Genomic DNA, 18,623 nt, shown 5'->3' on the forward strand with positions numbered 1-18,623 from the left:
GCTATTATACTTTCCCAAGTATGTAGTACAGTAGTCTGCATACAATCAGCACTGATTAAATACAATTGATTGGTACTTCCTGATTATGATGGATATGCTACCAGATCAGAGTTGTTAATCAGGCCAGAACAGCAATGGTGGGGTCTAAGGATGGTTGGGCTGGATTGACACCTCTTTCTCTCACATAGGCATCTTGGGATTTCACTCTGTCTGGGTCATTTTGCTTCCTCCCCTCACTTTAATAAACTCCCCCAAACTCACACCCCCATGTCTTCTGGCAGTTTGAGGATGATGTCCTTCTAACCGATTATTCTCTCCCATGTGCCTAGTAGAGTGCTCAATTCACAGTGAGCACTCAGCAAATACCACTGATTGATTGGTGATGCAAATGGCAGTAGTGATCCCCCGAGTGATCCTGGCCACAGAGGACTGGTCCTGAGAGGATGGGTTAACAGTGACTATTAGCAGGCAAAATGGGAATCTCTGACAACTAAGCAAACACTGAACATCCAATAGATCTCGACCCAGCCAAGAATCCCCCAAGGTCTGATCCCCAGACTTTTGCGACTTCATGGAGATTCCACCTCTTCCAAAAAAGCAGACAATAGGATGTGTGGTCATTGAGAGCTCCGGGGGGGCTCCAGATCCTCCCTCTGTCTCAGCTTCCCATTCTCAGAAGCACAAAAAACACAGCATCAGACCAGAATAGACCCTTAACTGAAACCCTGAAAAACCATCTGGGAGAATGGCTTTGGAGGTGTTAAATAGTCCACTAAATGAAATGACTTTTTTCTTTTTTAATAAGAACACATTTGCCCAAGGAAGAGTCACTCACAATTGGATCCAGAACTTCACTGACAAATGCCAAAGAGAAGACCTAAACAATCAGCTTAGAGCAAGGTGGGGAAAGTGGGCAGGGAAGAGATTTGGAGATGTAAACCTAAATGCGGTTATGCCACTTGTTTACTGACAAGTGACTTTGGGCAAGTCACTTCACTTCTCTGGGCCTCAGTTACCTCATCTATAAAATGAGGATTGAGACTATGAGTCCATTTGGGGCAGGGACTATATCCAACCTGATTTGCTTGTATTGATCCCAGCACTTAGTACAATGCCTGGCACATACCACCACTGCTTAACAATGGTGCTTAACAAATAGCACCATTGGTGTTACTAAAGTTGCTGATCCAGATTCTCATTCCCTTCCACATCCTGCTTACCTCTTCTCTGCACTGAACTCCCTGGGTCAACAGAGGCCCAGGGTGCAGAGGAGATGTGTGGGAAGCAGTGAGGTTGAGGGATGCAGCCCTGTAGTGGCTGCAAATAGTTCAGTGATACAAACAGAAAAAGCGAGAGCAGAACGGAATCTGTCACACAGCTACTGTTTTCCTCCAAATTCTTTACCAACCTACACTCCTAGGCTAGCAGCTTTCATCTTTTGTCCCCCACTACGACTTCCCAAATAAGCGGATTTTAGTCCTCTTCCCAGAGAGCTCTGTCCCAACAGAGTTCCCGGATTCCCCAAGTCGGCAAAAGGGATTTCTGCCGGATCCATCATCTCGCATTCCCTGCCAGTCAAGGGCTGGAGTCTGGTCTTACCGGGAGTGTCGGTCCCCGAGGCCCCACCACTGGTGTGCTCCTCAGCATTGGTAGACCGCATGTCTGTGGATGAAGGGCCGATGCTTGGGCTCCCGGTATCTTCTGAGTGAGTGGTCCAGCTGCTTTCTGAGGCCTCAGGACATCGCCCTAAGGATTCAAAGGAGGGACAAGTCCAGCAGGGCGTGGTCAGCAGGGGTGCTGGATCAACAGGATACAAAGAGGAGAAAACTTCATTAAAGAGGCTGGAAGATTGCTTTGGCTCACAGAGATGGGTATTCAATCTGTCCCTTTACCCATGACACCTCTTGCTGAGGGGGCACACTGATCTTGAAAGAACCCACTCAGGCTCACACTCTTCCACTCAGAGAATCAATCAATTAACGATATTTATTGAGTGCTAATTCCCTCTAACACAGCTAAGTGTCCATGGTAACTGTTGCCTTCCTCCACCTCCGCCAAGGAGAAGCAGTGTGGCATAGTGGAAAGAGCACTGGGAGTCAGAGAACCTGGGTTTTGTTTTTTTTTTTTTACAGTATTTGTTAAGCATTTACTGTGTGCCCAGCACTGACCTAAGCGCTGGGGTAGATACAAGGTAATCAGGTTGGAAACAGTCCCTGTCCCACGTGGGGCTCATAGTTTTAATCCCGGCTCTAACACTTGTGTGCTGTATGAGATCTTGGGGAAATCACTTTACTTCTCTGTGCCTCATCTGTATAATAAGGCCTAGGTGGGACATGAACTGTGTCCAATCTGATTAGCTTGTATCTACCGCAGTGCTTACTACAGTGCCTGGCACATAGAAAGCACTAAACAAATACCAGCTCCGGCTCTTCTCCGCACCACTAAGTCAGTCCATCCCATCCTGTCTTCCACTGCTCCACATGAAGAAAGGCATCTGCAGCACAAGGCCTTCACCAAACCCTAGAAAGACTAGTTGTTACCATTATGGCTGGGTGGGCCTTGGACTCCGAACCATGAGAAGCTTCAGATTCTGCTCCTGTCGCCATAGCACCTGACAGATTTGGTTTTTATTTTGTGTATTTGTCTATGCTGGGTAATGTTGCATCATTCCTCATAACCATCTCCAGGCCCTTCTCTCCACTTCTAGTCTTCAATTAGGAGCCCCCCAAGGAACAGGGACAGGTCTAATTCCTTCAGTTCCCTCTTATATAAAATGGGGATTCAATATCTCTTCTCCCTCCTGCTTCAAGACTGGGAGACCACGCGGGACCTAAATTAGCTCTAATTACTTCACTGCTTAGTAAGTGCTTGGCAAATAGTAAACTCCCCTTGATTCTATTTATTGCTATTGTTTTTATCCATCTGTGTCCCCTGATTAGACTGTAAGCCCGTCAATGGGCAGGGATTGTCTCTAACTGTTGCCGAATTGTACATTCCAAGTGCTTAGTACAGTGCTCTACACATAGTAAGTGCTCAATAAATACTATTGAATGAAGGAATGAATGAATAAACACTTAAATATCACTATTTATTATTATTGTTACTGATACTAATAATAATGAGAAGTAGGAAGGAGAAAAGATGAGGAAACTGAGGCCCAGGCAGGTTGTGACTGTCCCAGTGTTCCACAGTAAACTAGTAGCAGAACTGGGACAAGAAACCAGGTCTTCTGATTCCCCAGGCCCGTGCTCTCTCCATTAGGATAGACAAGCTCTCTCCATTAGGATAGACACTGGTGTGACACTGGGTAAATTCCTTTTTGCCCAAGCAGACTGTGAACAACCGTCTTCCCAATTACTAACAGTATCTGTAGTGCGCCTATGAAACTAGGTACTGTGGGTTACCAAGGAAACAGATTCAGAACAAACACAGAGACACAAATGTACAACAGACAGAGTTATTACATTCAATTATAAGTTCCTGGGGGGAAGAGATGTGCTTTGTTCTTTTGTGCTCTCCCAAGTACATTGCTTTGCATTCAGTAGACACTCAAACAGCATAATTGATGGTGAAAATAATGTTGAAATGAAGCATCATCTATGATAGCACTAACTTGGGGAATTTGGTAGGCATTCACTATGTGCCAAGTACTGTAGTAATTGCTAAGGTGGATACATTGCAATTAGATTAGACACAGTCCTTGTCACACAAGGGGCTCACAACCTTACTGGGAGGAAGAGCATCTTTTGAACCTCAGGTGCCCTGGCTTGCGAATCTTCAAACCCTACTAAGCTGGATGTGTTCCTTCCCTCCTCTCCTCCCCTCCTCTAAAGGCTTGCAAAGCAATCTGGATCTATCAGAGACCATGTCTCTGCATGTCAATCAGCATTTTTTCCTCTTTATTTTATTTGGAAGTTTATATTTACTTTAGGTTGCAAGGGTCAGGAACAAATGTGTGTTTTTGCCACCAACTGGAATTATGTCCTGGGGGAGTGGGGCAGGCAGAATCTGAGCAGCAGCCATGCAGGACCTTGGGCTCCTACTTCTCCTCGGGTCTGAGGTCTGACAAGTCACCCTTCCCACCTGACACTGCCGTGAGAAGAAGCTGTATGCACCAGGAGGAGCACAAAAGGAAGCTGAGATGTAGCCCAACTGTTCCAACTATCAGAACACGGGGGAGGCTCTGTCAGAGCCTGAAACTGTTCATTTCACCATAATAAGCTGTAGCTTTTGCTGTTGTCATTGTTAAGGTAATGGCAACACCTGGCTCACCTACAACGCAGGGTTTGTGTTCCTGTAGAAAACTGCATTTAGGAAAACTCACACTATAGTTCTCAAAGAGACTCAGTTCCCTAATCTGTAAAAGGGAGACCAAAACTGTGAGCCCCATGTGGGACATGGACTATGTTCAACCTGATGAGCTTGTATCTACCCCCAGTACTTAAAGCAGTGCCTGGCACTGAGTAAGCACTTAACACATACAAAAAAAAACAGAGTATCTGACACCACTTTCTTATACCTACGTCCCCCAAGTGACAGGGATCATGTATAATTCCAACCTGTGCATTTTGCTTTCAGTGCTTAGCTCAGTGCTCCACACACAGTAACTGCTTAATAAAATACTACTACACCTAAGCTCACAAAGACATTAACTGCTTCTTATGCCAAGGCATGGTGTTCTACCAAGGCAAGCTCATGCTAGCAGAAGATACCTAACACTCTCGTCAAAACTCTAAGCTCCCTGTGGGCAGAAAACAAATCAATTAACTCGATAATTTATTGTACTCTCCCAAATGGTGAAAACAGTGCTCTGCATGCAGTAAGTGCTCAGTAAACTGACCGATTGAGAACATGCACCGTGGCTGAACAGTGGGTATGTCTTTCCTTGTATGTGTATCCTCACCTTTACCTTTCTTGTTTGAGGTTGTGATCCCCCCCAAGGCCCAGGAAGCCTGTCTGAATTATTACCCTTGTACCCACTGTCAGTGCTACAACAGTACTTGGACAAAGTAGGTACTCAACAAATGCCATAAAGTATATCAAGGAAGCTAATGAATGAAGATAAGAGATGACAGAATCATCTAGAGATTCCAATTTCAGGTTTCACTCTAGCTTGCTACTTTTAGTATCACAATAAACAGTGACCACTCTTTTTTATGGTATTTCTTAAGTGGCTACCGTATCAAGCGCTCTAAGCACTGGGTAGGAGCCAGTTAATAAGGACAGACATAGTCCATGTCCCATACGCGGCTCACCATCTAAATAGGAGTTAAGTTTACAATTAAGGAAGCTGAGGTATAGGGAAGTTACTCACCATCTAAATAGGAGTTAAGTTTACAATTAAGGAAGCTGAGGTATAGGGAAGTTAAATGATTTGCCCCTGGTCACACAGAAGACAAGTGGTGGAGCTGGGATTACAACACAAGTCCTCTAATTCCCAGGCCTGGACTGTTTCTATTAGGCCACGCTGCTCTCCAGTAAGTCAAGAGAGCCTGACCTGCAGGCCAGAATATGGGACTGGTAGTCAGAACACCCACCCAGATTTGAGTCCCAAGTCCTCCACTTGCCTGTTGTATGACCTTGGTCAAATCACCTAAACTCGCTGTGTGCCTCAGTTTCCTGATCTATAAAATGGGGATTAAATGTCTGTTCTTCCTTTCAGACTGTGAGCCCCAAGAGTGGTGATAGGGTCTGCATTTGATCTGATTGTACTGTAACTACCCCAGCATTTAGCACAGGCCTGGACATATAGTAAATACTTAACAAGTGCCACTGTTCTTACTGCTGCCAACTTGGCAAACTACACTGTGCCCATGAACTGAATAATCACAAGCTATCCCCTCTCTTCTGGTAAAATTGGTGCTGCTTTCCTTCCAGATGGGGTGAAGTCTTATTTTGGATGTTCCAGGATGAATGCTTAACCCTTAGAAGTCTCATTTCCCTGGATCACTTCAGCTGTAAGAAAGTCTCCAGGAATTTTAAAATGGGTCTTGGAAGCAGCTTCTTCAGTCCTCTGGAAGCAGCACATCCTAATGGAAAGAGCATGGACCCGAGAGTCAGAAGATCTGGGTTCTAATCCCAGCTCTGCTACTCACCTGCTGTGTCACCCTGGACAAATCACTTAACTTCTCTGTGCTTCAGTTATTTCATCTTCAAAATAGGGGTTCAATACCTGTTCTCCCTCCTACTTGGTGAGTCCTTTGTGGGACCTGATTATCCTGTATCCAGTGCTTAGAGCAGTGTTTGGCTCAAAGAAAGTTTTTGAAAAGTATCACAACTCTGGAATAAAGGGAAAACTAGGAAGAGGGTAGATGCGTCTTGAAGCCAAGTAAAAGAGCTCTTCTCACAATAAACAAAAACTTGGCTTACAGCCCCAGTTATAGTATTTTAAAGAACAAAGTGAAAGTCCTCAGAGAAGCTCAGCTAACTGCCAAAACAGGGGTAACAGCATGTACCAGTTTCTCTAGTTTGTAGGCTAAATTCAGAATCAATAAGCTTCATGTTGTGCTTAAAATAGCAATAGCCCAATAAATAAATGAGTTTCATTTAAACATCCCAAACAGTTTCAGGACCTGGTTATGTTTATAGAGATTCTAGGCTGCTAGGAACTTTGGGCCAAGAGTGTCCATATCCTAGTCTGAAATGAATTTTGCAGGGAAACCAAACATATTCAGTCGCAATAGGAAGCTAATTCAAGGGGCCCCTAAAAACAAAACCTCCCAAAGGGGGAATTTAATTTTTTTTTGATATTTGTTAGGCGCTATGTGGTAGACCCTGTACTAAACGCTGGGGTAGATACAAGCTAATCAGATTGGACCCAGTCCCTGTCCCACGTGGGGTTCACAGTCTTAATCCCCATTTTACCGATGGTGAAATTGAGGCACAGAGAAGTGAATTGTCCAAGGTCACACAGCAGGTCCTTCTGACTCCCTGGCCTGCGCTCTATCCATTGGGCCATGCTGCTTCTCAATTTGTTAAACAATTGGCCCAGAAATTCCCTTCTTCTGCCTTGTCATTCAGAGTGTACTGGGGCCTAGCACTTCTGGTCTGGGAAGAAGAGTTGATGTTTGTCCAGTCTTCCTGCTGATCAGACCTCTCAGCTATCAGCTCTGCTTCATTGAATGGCCCAGGTCATTATCTGCTGACAAAGGGTCCTCCCCGAAACAAGCCTGCCTTTCTCTAACCTCCAAAAATAAGTTTTAGCAGTGGCAATAGGGAGGCATCCATCCAGGGGTGGAAGGGCGACCACTGAAACCGAGGGGGAGCCCAATAAATGCCTGTGCTGTGGAGCTGAGATTCTGGAAATGAAAGAATTTTTGTGTTCTTCTTTATGCATATCCTTTAGAACTACATTCCGGACTCAAATGCCCACTTGCCTAGGGCTCACATGCCCTCAGTGGCTATAGGCTCAAAAGCCCGAGCTATTGGAACGAGTGCAGAACTAGGAGTCAGGAGAGTTGCACTGGACAGCTGGACCCTGGACAAGTCACTTAATTTTTCTGTGCCTCAGTTTCTTCACCTATACAAAGGGGATTAAATACCTATTCTCCCTTTCCCTTTACACTGTGAGTCCCATGCGAGACAAGGACAGTGCAAGATTTGATCGTATTGTATTTACTCCATTGTTTAGCAGGATGCATGGAACATAGTAAGGGCTTAAGAAATGCAACAAAAATTATTATTATTCTCTCCTAGGCACAATTGCCCTAGCTGCTTCTGATGGAGCCCAAGAAAATGGCCACAGATGCCCACCTCCAGTGGTTGCCTATCCACATAAAACAGAAACCCTACCATCAGCTTTAAAACATTCAATCATCTTGCCCCCTCCTATCTTACCTTGCTACTCTCCTACTACAACCCAGCCGAAGCAGTTTGCTCCTCTAATACCAGCCTACTCAGTGTATCCTGATCTCATCTATCTCGCTGCTGACTTCTCGCCCTCATCCTGCCTCTGGCTTGGAACACCCTCCCTCTTCATATCTGACAGACAATCACTCGCCTCCCCTTCAAAACCTTCATGGAAGGCACAATTCATCCAAGAGATCTTCCCTGTCTAATCCCTCATTTTTCCTTCCTCCACTACCTTCTGTGTCATCCCTGCACTTGAATTTGCTCCCTTTATTCACTATCCCTCAGCCCCACAGCACTTATGTACATATCCATAATTTATATATTTATGTTAATGTCTGTCTCCCTCTTTAGCCTGTAAACTCATTGTGGGCAGGGAATATGTCTACCAATTTTGTTATACTCTATTCTCCCAACCGCTTAGTACAATTCTCTGTATACAGTAAGAGTTCAATAAAGACGATAAATGGATTGAAAAATGTACCTGTCTGTGAACTAACGTCGGTTTGGATCAGTGGTCGACCAAGGGATGGATACTCATAATCTATACCGCAGATTTGCTGGGGTGCGTGCGCGCGTGCGCACACACACACACACACACCCTTTCCCCACTACAAAAACACCACAGTTCAATCTCCAAACTTCAAACAGATAAGGAACAGGCTTTCTTTAACTTGAGGGGCTTTAATGAGTTTACCAGGATCCTGCCCACTGAAATATTTTGGCCTACACAGCAGTTCTGATGCTTTTAGCCTCCCCAAGCCTGTATTAGCCCACTCTGCCTCACCGAGCCCAGTGGTCCTTTCCTAGGATCTTTCACTTCTCTATTTGATTGCTACACCTTCAACTGCAATTATGGATCTCTTAAACTTTGCTATGCTGATCAATGAGAAAAAATCTCTATTACTGAAAGACAACTAAGCAGTGATAAGGGCCTTGTCTGCCCAGGGCCAAGCACATCTTCAGCATGGCTCAGTGGAAAGAGCCCGGGCTTGGGAGTCAGGGTTCATGGGTTTGAATCCCAGCTCTGCCACTTGTCAGCTGTGTGACTGTGGGCAAGTCACTTCACTTCTCTGTGCCTCAGTTACCTCATCTGTAAAATGGGGATTAACTGTGAGCCTCACGTGGGACAACCTGATTACCCTGTATCTACCCCAGCACTTAGAACAGTGCTCTGCACAGAGTAAGCGCTTAACAAATACCAACATTATTATTATTTTTCAAGTCATTTTTTTAAAGGAAATTGCCTTTTCAGATCTGATTCTGCACAGGGTTAAGGACCAAACCAATATTAGCAATTTTTATGCTACTCGGAGGCAGCAAGGTCTAGTGGAAAGAGCACAAAACTGGGTATCAGGACACCCTGGTTCTGGACCCATTTCCGTCATTTGTCTGCTGTATGACCTGGGGTAAGGTACTTAACATCTGTGAACCTCAGTTTCCACCTCTGTAAAATGGACATAAAATACCTATTTTCCCTCCCTCTTAAACTGTGAGCCCCATGTGCGACAGGGACTGTGTTTGATCTGATTACTTTGTATCTATCCCAGCGCTTATCACAGTGCTTGGCACAAAGTACATGCTTAACAGATACAACTATTACTATCATTATTATAAGGCTCTAGTGTGCAATGTAAAAAACCCCAAATGTTGGGGATGTGGGATGGTGAGGGGGGAACTCCATGAATTGGCCTCCTTCTGCCCTCACTGAGCAATTGAAGCACCACAAAGCCTCAACAGTCCCCTCTGTTTGGGGACAGGCTTCCTGTATTTTAATTAGTGCAAACATTATTCAGGCTCTCTCCCAATATTCCCTTTCACTCTCCAAAAGGCTCCTTAAGGACAGTCCTGAAGGACAACTGGCCTCCAGTTGTTGTTGTTCTTATTACCATAATTATTATTATTATTCCTCACACTGCCAGCCAGCCCCACCTGCTTCTTGGTGAGTTGAAAGAGTGCCGGTCCATGATTCATCTTCAAACTGGACCCAAGTGCTAATGGCTGAGGCCAAGCCAGGTTGGGACTGCACAGGGTTTTCAAGAGGCGAAGTCGTCCTGGAGACCAAGGGCAACTTTTCCAGAGCAGCATCCTGCTCTGAATGCGAAGTGTCTGGAGACTCTCCATCCCCAGCTCGGACTTCCCCAGAGGAGCTCTCTGACCTGTCTGAGGAAGACGACCGCCTGGCGAGGAGCTCTTCAGGGTCCCCTGAAACAGACAATAAACACCCAAGTTTACTTTTTTTTTTTTTTTTTTACAGTATTTGTTAAGCGCTTACTATTTGCAGGTACTGTATTAAGCACGGGGGTAGCTAATCAGGTCAGACACAGTCCATGTCACACTCGGGGCTCACAATCTTAATCCCCATTTAACCGATGAGATAACCGAGGCACAAAGAAGTGAAATGACTTGTCCAAGGTCACACAGCAGGCAGGTGGTAGAGCCAGGATTAGAACTCAAGTCCTTCAGATTCTCAGGCCCTTGCTTTATCCACTAGGCCACACAGATTTCAGCACAGCCTCCTGTTCATGACTGCTTTGCTAGTGAAGAGAAGGGGACTTGGGCAATAAGAGCAGAGCTTTTTACTCAAGTTCTCTCTGCTGATGGAATTTTCATCCACCAATGACGTGGGGGAATGGTTTTGCACGCACACATGACATTAATGAAGAGATCGGGTTATAACTTTACCCCCAGAGTAAAGACTTAGGCAATTAAGGCCGCTACATTAAATAGGCAGCCCTCTTGCAGCACGCTAGGAATCTAAAATATGTAAGTGAAATTTGAGTGCTTGCTTTATCTTTAGATTGTTCAATTTTCTGGCAGAACCTCAGCATTTTAAAGACTGTATTTTTAAGTGAGAAATAAAGCATGTCCCTCATCACTCCTTTATCATATCAAGTCCTATTTCTGGATTTGATCAATCCCTTTTAAATTCTCTCCACAGGTATCTGCGCCACTGAATCTAATTGAGTGATGCTCCCCACAAAAAGGGCTATGGTTCACTCCTTTCCTCTGCCTCCTCCAGGCCCCTCCAGCCAAGTGAGGGCTGTGGGTTGTAATGCCCCCTCTCCAAAGGGTTACTGAAAGTCTGTGTGAAACTGTTTCCCACAGACTTTCAGTAACCCTTTGGAGAGGGGGCATTACAATCCACAGCCACTCCCCCTTCAATCCACCAACTATTTATTTGGAAGAGGACTCAGCTTCCCCAGGGCTGTGATGAGAGGAAGGCACCCTGAGGCAGCTGGCTCAGGCAAGCCATTACCTGCAGCATTGCTTGGGACGGGGGGAGCTCCTTTTTCCCCATTGATCTAAACCAACTTGGGCTTTCCTCTCCATCACGCGAATGGCATAAACACTTCCTGGGATCTATCCAGCACTGAGGAGTCCACTCCCTGAACCTGCCCCGAATTCCCCGAGAACCCCACTCAACTCAACAGCACAAAAACCATTCAATCAAACAAGGGTATTTTTTGAGTGCTTAGTCAGTCATTCAGTAAATCGTATTTATTGAGTGCTTACTGTGTGCAGAGCACTGTACTAAGCACTTGGGAGAGTACAATATAACAGAGTTGGTAGACATATTTATAAACTCACAATCTTTCAGTCAATGGTATTTATTTAGTACTTACTGTGTGCAGAACACTTCACTAAGCACTTGAGAAAGGTCAGTACAACAGAGTTGACAGACATGTTCCCTGCACACAAGGAGCCTACAGTTCAGAGGGGGTAGGCAGGCATTAAAATAAATTCTGGACCTGTAGGAAAGGGCTGGGAGTCTGAGGGTGGGGTGAATATCAAGTGCTTGAAGGGTACTGATCCAAGTGCATAAGTGACTCAGATGGGAGAGGGAGTAGGGGGAACACATTGATTGATTCTGTATGATAAAGGCAGAAGAGGTAATAGTGACAGTATTTATTAAGCTCTACTTGTGGGCAGAGCACTGAACTAAGCATTAGGAAGGGACCCACTGGAGGGAATTAGACACTGTCTCTGTAGGTGAGCCCTTTCCTACTTTCTCACTGGTAAGACTTTGGATTGGTAGGTTGCCAGATAACTTTTAGAGCAAAATATCTGCCATGTGCTATTGGCCCAAATCACTGGATGAAACTGAGGCGGGGCTTACCCTCTGAAGAAATGGGAAAATGTGGCTCATCATTGAAGGAGACCCACTCCGACTGGTTGGTGGCGATTACATTGTCCAGGGACGTCATACTAAGGAGCACTTCTCATCTTCAAACAGTTTATGTCAGGAAAGCCCTCTCACAGGCTCCAGAAGGAGACCCGCAGTCTTGAAGAAACCCTTTTCAGCAGGGGGCAGCACTCACTTTCTTCACTTTACTACCACAGTAGACAACCCCTGTCAAAAAAAAACAAAAAATGAAAATAAAAGGTCATTCCAATTACCACTCTATGCAGAGAGGACAATAACTCAAAAAGCTGCATTGCAAAATAGTGTTTACACTGTGAGACATCAACTCTTCACCAGCAGAAACTAAATAGTCTTCCCTAACCTCTGCTCCTCCTCGACCATGATTTTGGAGACCATGTAATCACTGCTTAGCTTTTAAACTCTTTTTGAAAATGTGTATCAAGTTTTTCCAGCTCACTTCTTTTTAAATTCATTGCTCCTCCCCTTACCCCAGGAGTATATAATTAGCCAAAAAGACTCAATCAACCAATGGTATTTATTGAGCACTGTGTGCAGAGCACTGTGCTTAGGAAAGTATGACAGAGTTGGTAAACATGATTTCAGCCCTCACGAAGCTTACCCAGTACAGGTACTTTCTTTGGGCCAGGAGCTATTTGCAAGGCTGCTTGAAAACCCTGGCATATCTGGATTGCTGAAATCCATAGTCTGAATTTTAAATATCAATTAATGGTATTTTTTGATCGCTTTATGTGTACAGAGCACTGTGCTAACTGCTTATATACTTATGTGCTTAGAATTTAATGCCAAGGAAAGTCTGCCTTCTCAGAAGCATCAAAAATGTTTCTACAAAGGAGCAAACTCTAACTCCCTGCACCATTATCATTAATATTTAATAATAATGGCATTTGTTAAGCACTATGTGCCAGACACTGATCACCCAGTAAACTAGAGGGGAATATAATGCTCGCCCTCCAGCCAATCCTTTTCTAAGAAACCTCAATCAATAAGAAGAAAATGCCAGAAAGAAGATTCTCTGTATTGCATTTCCTGAGGAACGGTCTTTTCCATAGACTGATAAATACAGGCAGACTTCAGGCAGTTCGGAATGTATCATCAGTGGTATTTATTTAGCACTTACTGTGTGCAGGGAGCTGAACTAAGCACTTGGAAGAGTACAATACAACAGAATTGATAGATACATTCCCTGCCCACAATGAGCTTATTGTCTAGAATGTATACGACATGGGTTTGCTACAGGTATGATACATTTTATTTCACATTACCTATCACCCTTGAGGAGATATGGGTGAGAGGCAGATCCAATCATAACCCAGGAGTTCTTAGAATGTAGAAAGAATAAAACTGAAGCTCTCTTCTCCTTTGTTCATTTGTCTATTGTCCTTCTTTGTAAAATAAACCTTCAAAGAAATAGGTGTAGACATAGATCAGAGAAGTTTATTGTTCAAAGACTGACCTTTGATAGCTATCACAGGGTTTAAGATACATGACTAAATGAATTTACTGCCAGTGGCTTCCCTCATTTGGTTGACTATTAACAAGGCTCAGCAATTCATACTTCCTGAGAACCTAAAAATGGAATTTAGATGTGATGTCTCCATTTCTGGTACCTTAGGTGCATGTAGATGTTACTCAATTCTAAGGTGACTACTAAGGTGACCACTACTAGAACTCAAGAACATCAGATGACATTTACTGACCCCCATATACAATACCCAACAAGGTACAGGTCAATTAAAAACAGGTCCAGCATAAAATTGGATGGATGGCCTCTTACTGGTCATCCAGAGATCCATCTACCTCTCCAGCCCTGACCTCTCTTCTGCCCTGATGTCTCACATTTCCTCCTTATTTCAGGACATCTCTCCTTGGTGATCCTGCTGACACCACAAACACATCCACAACAGAACTCCTCATCTTCTCACCCAGATCCAGTTCTCCCCCTGACTTTCCCATCATTACAGACACTGTGGCACCACCATCTTCTTAGTTTCACAAGTCCTTCTCCATGGCTTCTCAACACATCTCGCTCATTCAACCTACACATTCAATCTGTCACAAAATCCTGTCAGTTCTACCTTCACAAACATCTCTAGAATCCACCATTTCTTCTCTATAATAGCAATAATAATAATAATAATGATAATTAGATATTTGTTAAGTGCTTACTATGTGCCGAGACCTGTTCTAAGTGCTGGGGTAGACACAAGGTAATCAGGTTGTCCCACAGGGGGCTCACAGTTTTAATCCCCATTTTACAAATGAGGTTAACTGAGGGACAGAGAGGTTAAGTGACTTGCCCAAGGTCAATCAGCTTACAAGTGGCAGAGCCAGAATTAGAACTCATGTCCTCTGACTCCCAAGCATGTGGTCTTTCCACTAAGCCATGCTGCTTCTCCATCCAAACTGTTACTATACTGATCCAAACACTTATGTCCCATCTCAACCATCACATCAGCCTCCTCTTGCTGACCTCCCTGCCTCTTATCTCTCACTCCTCGGTCCACACTTCACTCTGCACCCAGATCATTTTTCTAAATAATTGTTTAGCACACATCTCCCCTCTCCAGAAAAATCTCCAATCATTGCCCGCCCAACCCCATATCAAAGAGAAACTCCTTACCTTTGATATCAAACAGCTCTCCCTCTCCTATCTAATATTGCTGATCTCCTGGTACAACCCAGCCCACATACTTCACCCCTCCAACGCCAACCTATTTATTGAACCTCAATCACCTCTGACCCCTTTTTCACATTCTCCCTATGACCTCACACTCCTTCTCCCTTTGTATTGGACCACCACTCTCCCCATCTTCAAAGGCCCACTAAAATTCTGCTGCACCAAAACACCTTTCCTGACTAATGCCTCACTTCCTCACCCTAATCTTCCTCTCTTCTGCATTGCCTACACACTTGGCTCTGCAATCCTGAAGCATTTTCATGCACATCTCACCCCCAGCCCCATAGTACATAATCTTACACTCTGCTGCTTCCCCTACCTGTAATTTAATGTCTGTCTCCCCCTCTAGACTATAAAATCCTTGTGGGCAGGAATCATGTCTATCAACTCCATTGTAGTGTACTCTCCTAAATGCTTAGCATAAAGTAAACTATGCTCAATCATAATATTTCTCTAGCGCTTACTGTGTGCAGAATATTGTACTAAGTGCTTTGTGAGTACAATACAATATAGGTAGATAAGATCTCTGCCTTCAAGGAGCTTAAAATCTAGTGGATAAAACCATTCATTGATTGCTAAATTGTGGAAAGTCACATATTTGTGGGCCATAGCCACTTAAATACACAGTACATGAAGTAGAAAAGAATATCAAATCCATTAAATTGAACCCCTCACCAAATTAGAATGCATGACTCTGCATACATAAGATCACTGGAAATAGAGATGAATCCCCACCTAACAAAACTTCTGGGGTAATTTATCCACATGCAAATTAGCCAGAGCTATTTGGGCTCTTGTGGGCAGAGAACTTTCTACCAACTCTGTTACACTGTATTCTCCCAAATGCTTAGTATAGTATTCTGCACATAGTAAGCACTCAAATAAACTCTCGCCCACATCATGCTTCTGGCCTAGAATACCCTCTCTTTTCACATTTGTTAGACAATTACTCTCCCCCTCTTCAAAGTCTTAATGAAGGCACATCTCCTCCAAGAGGCCTTCCCTAACTAAGCCCTCTTTTCCCGCTCCCTTTTGTGATTCCCTCTCTCCCTCTATTCACTCTCTCCCCAGAGCTCTACAGCACTTAAGTACATATCTGTAATTTGTTTATATTAATGTCTGTCTCCCCCTCTAGACTGTACGCTCATGTTGGGCAGTGAATGTGCCTGTTTTATTGTTGTGTTGTACTCTCCCAAATGCTTAGTACAGTGCTCTGCACATGGTACGTGCTCAATAAATGCGATTGATTGATTAATACCACTGACTAATTGGATAGTGGTCCCATAGATCATCTTTTCTAAATGATTCTCATTCCCCTCATGATCCTCCCCCAGCCTGGGCGCCAACCACACTTCTGCCTGCCATCAGTGCAGTGTGGAGATTAGTTTTCCCAGGAGCAAAGTCAGCTGAGTACCCATAAACTTGGCCAACAGATCCTTGGGATGACTGGCAAGAGCCCGCTTGTCGGTCCCATCAAAGATGATGATGCTCAGTACAGTAAGGACCGACCAACAAGATAAGGGTGCAAAATTAAACTCTCTCAGATTCCCTCCCCCCTCCCTTCACTGACCCCCTACTCCCTGCTTTGTAAACATACAAGTCAAGATGCTAAGTAAACAGAGCAGCCTGCTGACACATGCAGTGTCATGACCCCATGCACAGAAATATCCTGTCAGCCTCATGGGACAGAAAAACAAGGACCACAGAATTCAAAGCATAAAGAAATGGATTAATGTGATGTAGGGGAGAAGGGACAAGGCAAGAAAGAATGGGAAATGGAGAAAAAAGACAGTTGAGAAATGATGAATCCCTTGGGGGAAGAAAAAAACAAAACACCTTAGGCAAGTTTTCTGCTTTTAATAACTTTCCTTTCCAGGCACTGGGCTGGATCTCAAGAATCTAGGATCCCGGAATGAGAGGCTTCATCATACGAAAGTCCCCAAAGGAAGTTTCAAAGCCTCTGATGAACAGAGCTGGGGCTGTGCATGCTCAATGCTCTCCCATTACTCAGGAAGCATAGACATCAGCAAACGTACATGTCTTCTTGCATGAATCAGGCACCCTTCCTTCCCCCCCCCCCCCCTTAACCCCATTCAGGACCCCTCCAGATGTGAGCTGGTGACAGGGATCCAGCACCCCCAGATGGGGGAGGGGGGGAGGAGGTGGAGGAGAGTGGGAGGTCCAACTTATCTTACCCAACAGCCCAGCTGAACAGCTTACTGCCAATAACTGGATCTCAAGTATTTGCCCTGCAGTGATCGTTTTTAATAAACTGGACGATGTTAAAACTCCAGGAATGCAACCCAAGCAGCTGTTTCCCAGTTTCCCGGGACAAAGCCACATCATGAGGCTACGTTCCTACCAGATGAACCTCATGTGAAAACAATCCAATCCATCATTTCCATGCCAGGAACAAACCACCACTCATCATAACTGCAGCTTCTCCAGGGCAATCGTGGTTTAAAAAGGGATCTCTTCCCCTGACTCTCGCTCAAGCTAGGAAACTGAAATCCTCAGAGATCAAGTTGTTCAGCACGCGCAGAGCTTTTACCTCACTGAGGGTCTTCATTCAGCATGAGGAATGTCGGTTGTTTCCGGATGGTGATGGGCAGGGGAAGGCAGAAAGATTGTTTGGAAGCTTCAGGAGTGAGAAACGTTGGCCAGTGAGAATCCAAGACTCTCCCTCTCCTCTTGCCGAATACCCAGCTGTCCTGTTCCCTAAGCTGCAGAAAGTCTAGTCATCAGCTGTGGTCGGATCCTCAAGTACTCAGAGTCCAATTCATGATCTCACCACCCACATCCCAATCCTCTCTCCTTCCTCCTCTGCCTGAATGGGCCCCGAGCTGTTTTGAAAAGACGACCAACTCCAATCGTTTCTAGTTTCATCCTGGGACAGTAAAATTATTCCATAGAAATTGTAAAGAATCAGGTTCAAATCACACAGGGTGGAGTGTGGGAATGTCAAGTATCCTTCGATTTAATACTGCCCATCCCTTGAAAGATATTTTTTTTCCCACTGGGGCTGTATTAGACAAATCACCCCAAAACAAGACTGGGCCTCTCTATGGTGAAAAATGAAAGCTATAAATCAGAATATCTAGTCCTTTTAAGAACAATAATAATAATAGGATTTGTTAAACACTATGTGTCAAGCACCATGCTACACACTGGGATGGATCAGATGCAGTCCCTGTCCCCCAGGGGGCTCACAGTCTAAGGGAAAAGGAGATTGTGTAGATAATCCCCATTTTACAGCTAAGAAAACAGATGCAGAGATGCTAAATGACTTGTCCTCTAGAAGGTAAACTTGTAGGCAGGGAAGGTGCCTGCCAACTCTTATTACACTGTACTCTCCCAAGCACTTAGTAAAGTGCTCTGAACACAGTAAACACTGAATACAAAAGATTGATTGATTTCCCAAGACCATACAGCAGGTAAGAGGCAGAGCTGAAATCAGAACCCAGGTCTCCTGATTCCCAGCTCTGGAGTCTCTCCTCTATGCCACTTGTGTTATTTTGATAGCTGCATCATCACACATAGCTATTTTGAAAGTCATCATATAGTGCCTTGCTGGAACTGAGGAACTTGGGGAAGCAGCATGGCATAATGGATAGAGCAAAGGTCTGGGAGTCAGAAGGTCATGAGTTCTAATCCCAGCTCTGCCACCTACTATGAGACCTTGAGCAAGTCACTTTACTTCTCTGGGCCTCAGTTACATCATTGTAAAATGGGGATTGAGTATGAGCTCCACATGGGAAGGGACTGTGTCTCACTCTATTTGCTTATATCCACTCCAGGGCTTATAATAATAATAATAATGGCATTTGTTAAGCGCTTACTATATGCCAAGCACTATTCTAAGCACTCGGGCAAATACAAGGTAATCAGGTTGTCCCACATGGGGCTCACAGTCTTAATCACCAGATTAAA

The 18,623-nt window shown here is 44.5% G+C and overlaps 1 protein-coding gene across 4 annotated transcripts in view; it reads right to left on the minus strand.

The window, feature by feature from the left end:
• The window catches only part of STON2 (stonin 2), a 164,636-nt gene that overhangs the window by 113,752 nt on the left and 32,261 nt on the right, over positions 1-18,623 (minus strand). For 2 of the 4 annotated variants that reach the window (XM_029071754.2, XM_029071736.2), the window contains exons 2-4: positions 11,969-12,202; positions 9,781-10,053; positions 1,600-1,797 (exon numbers count right to left, since the gene is read on the minus strand). In XM_029071754.2, coding sequence (XP_028927587.1) covers positions 1,600-1,797; positions 9,781-10,053; positions 11,969-12,056 — 559 coding nt within the window. In that variant the 5' untranslated portion in view covers positions 12,057-12,202. Of the gene's footprint in view, positions 1-1,599; positions 1,798-9,780; positions 10,054-11,968; positions 12,203-17,244; positions 17,346-18,623 lie in introns of those variants that run through there. The other 2 variants (XM_029071742.2, XM_029071751.2) reach the window with 2 other exon arrangements.

This window comes from Ornithorhynchus anatinus, chromosome 1 (assembly GCF_004115215.2).
Source record: "Ornithorhynchus anatinus isolate Pmale09 chromosome 1, mOrnAna1.pri.v4, whole genome shotgun sequence".
Taxonomy (NCBI): Eukaryota; Metazoa; Chordata; class Mammalia; order Monotremata; family Ornithorhynchidae; genus Ornithorhynchus; species Ornithorhynchus anatinus.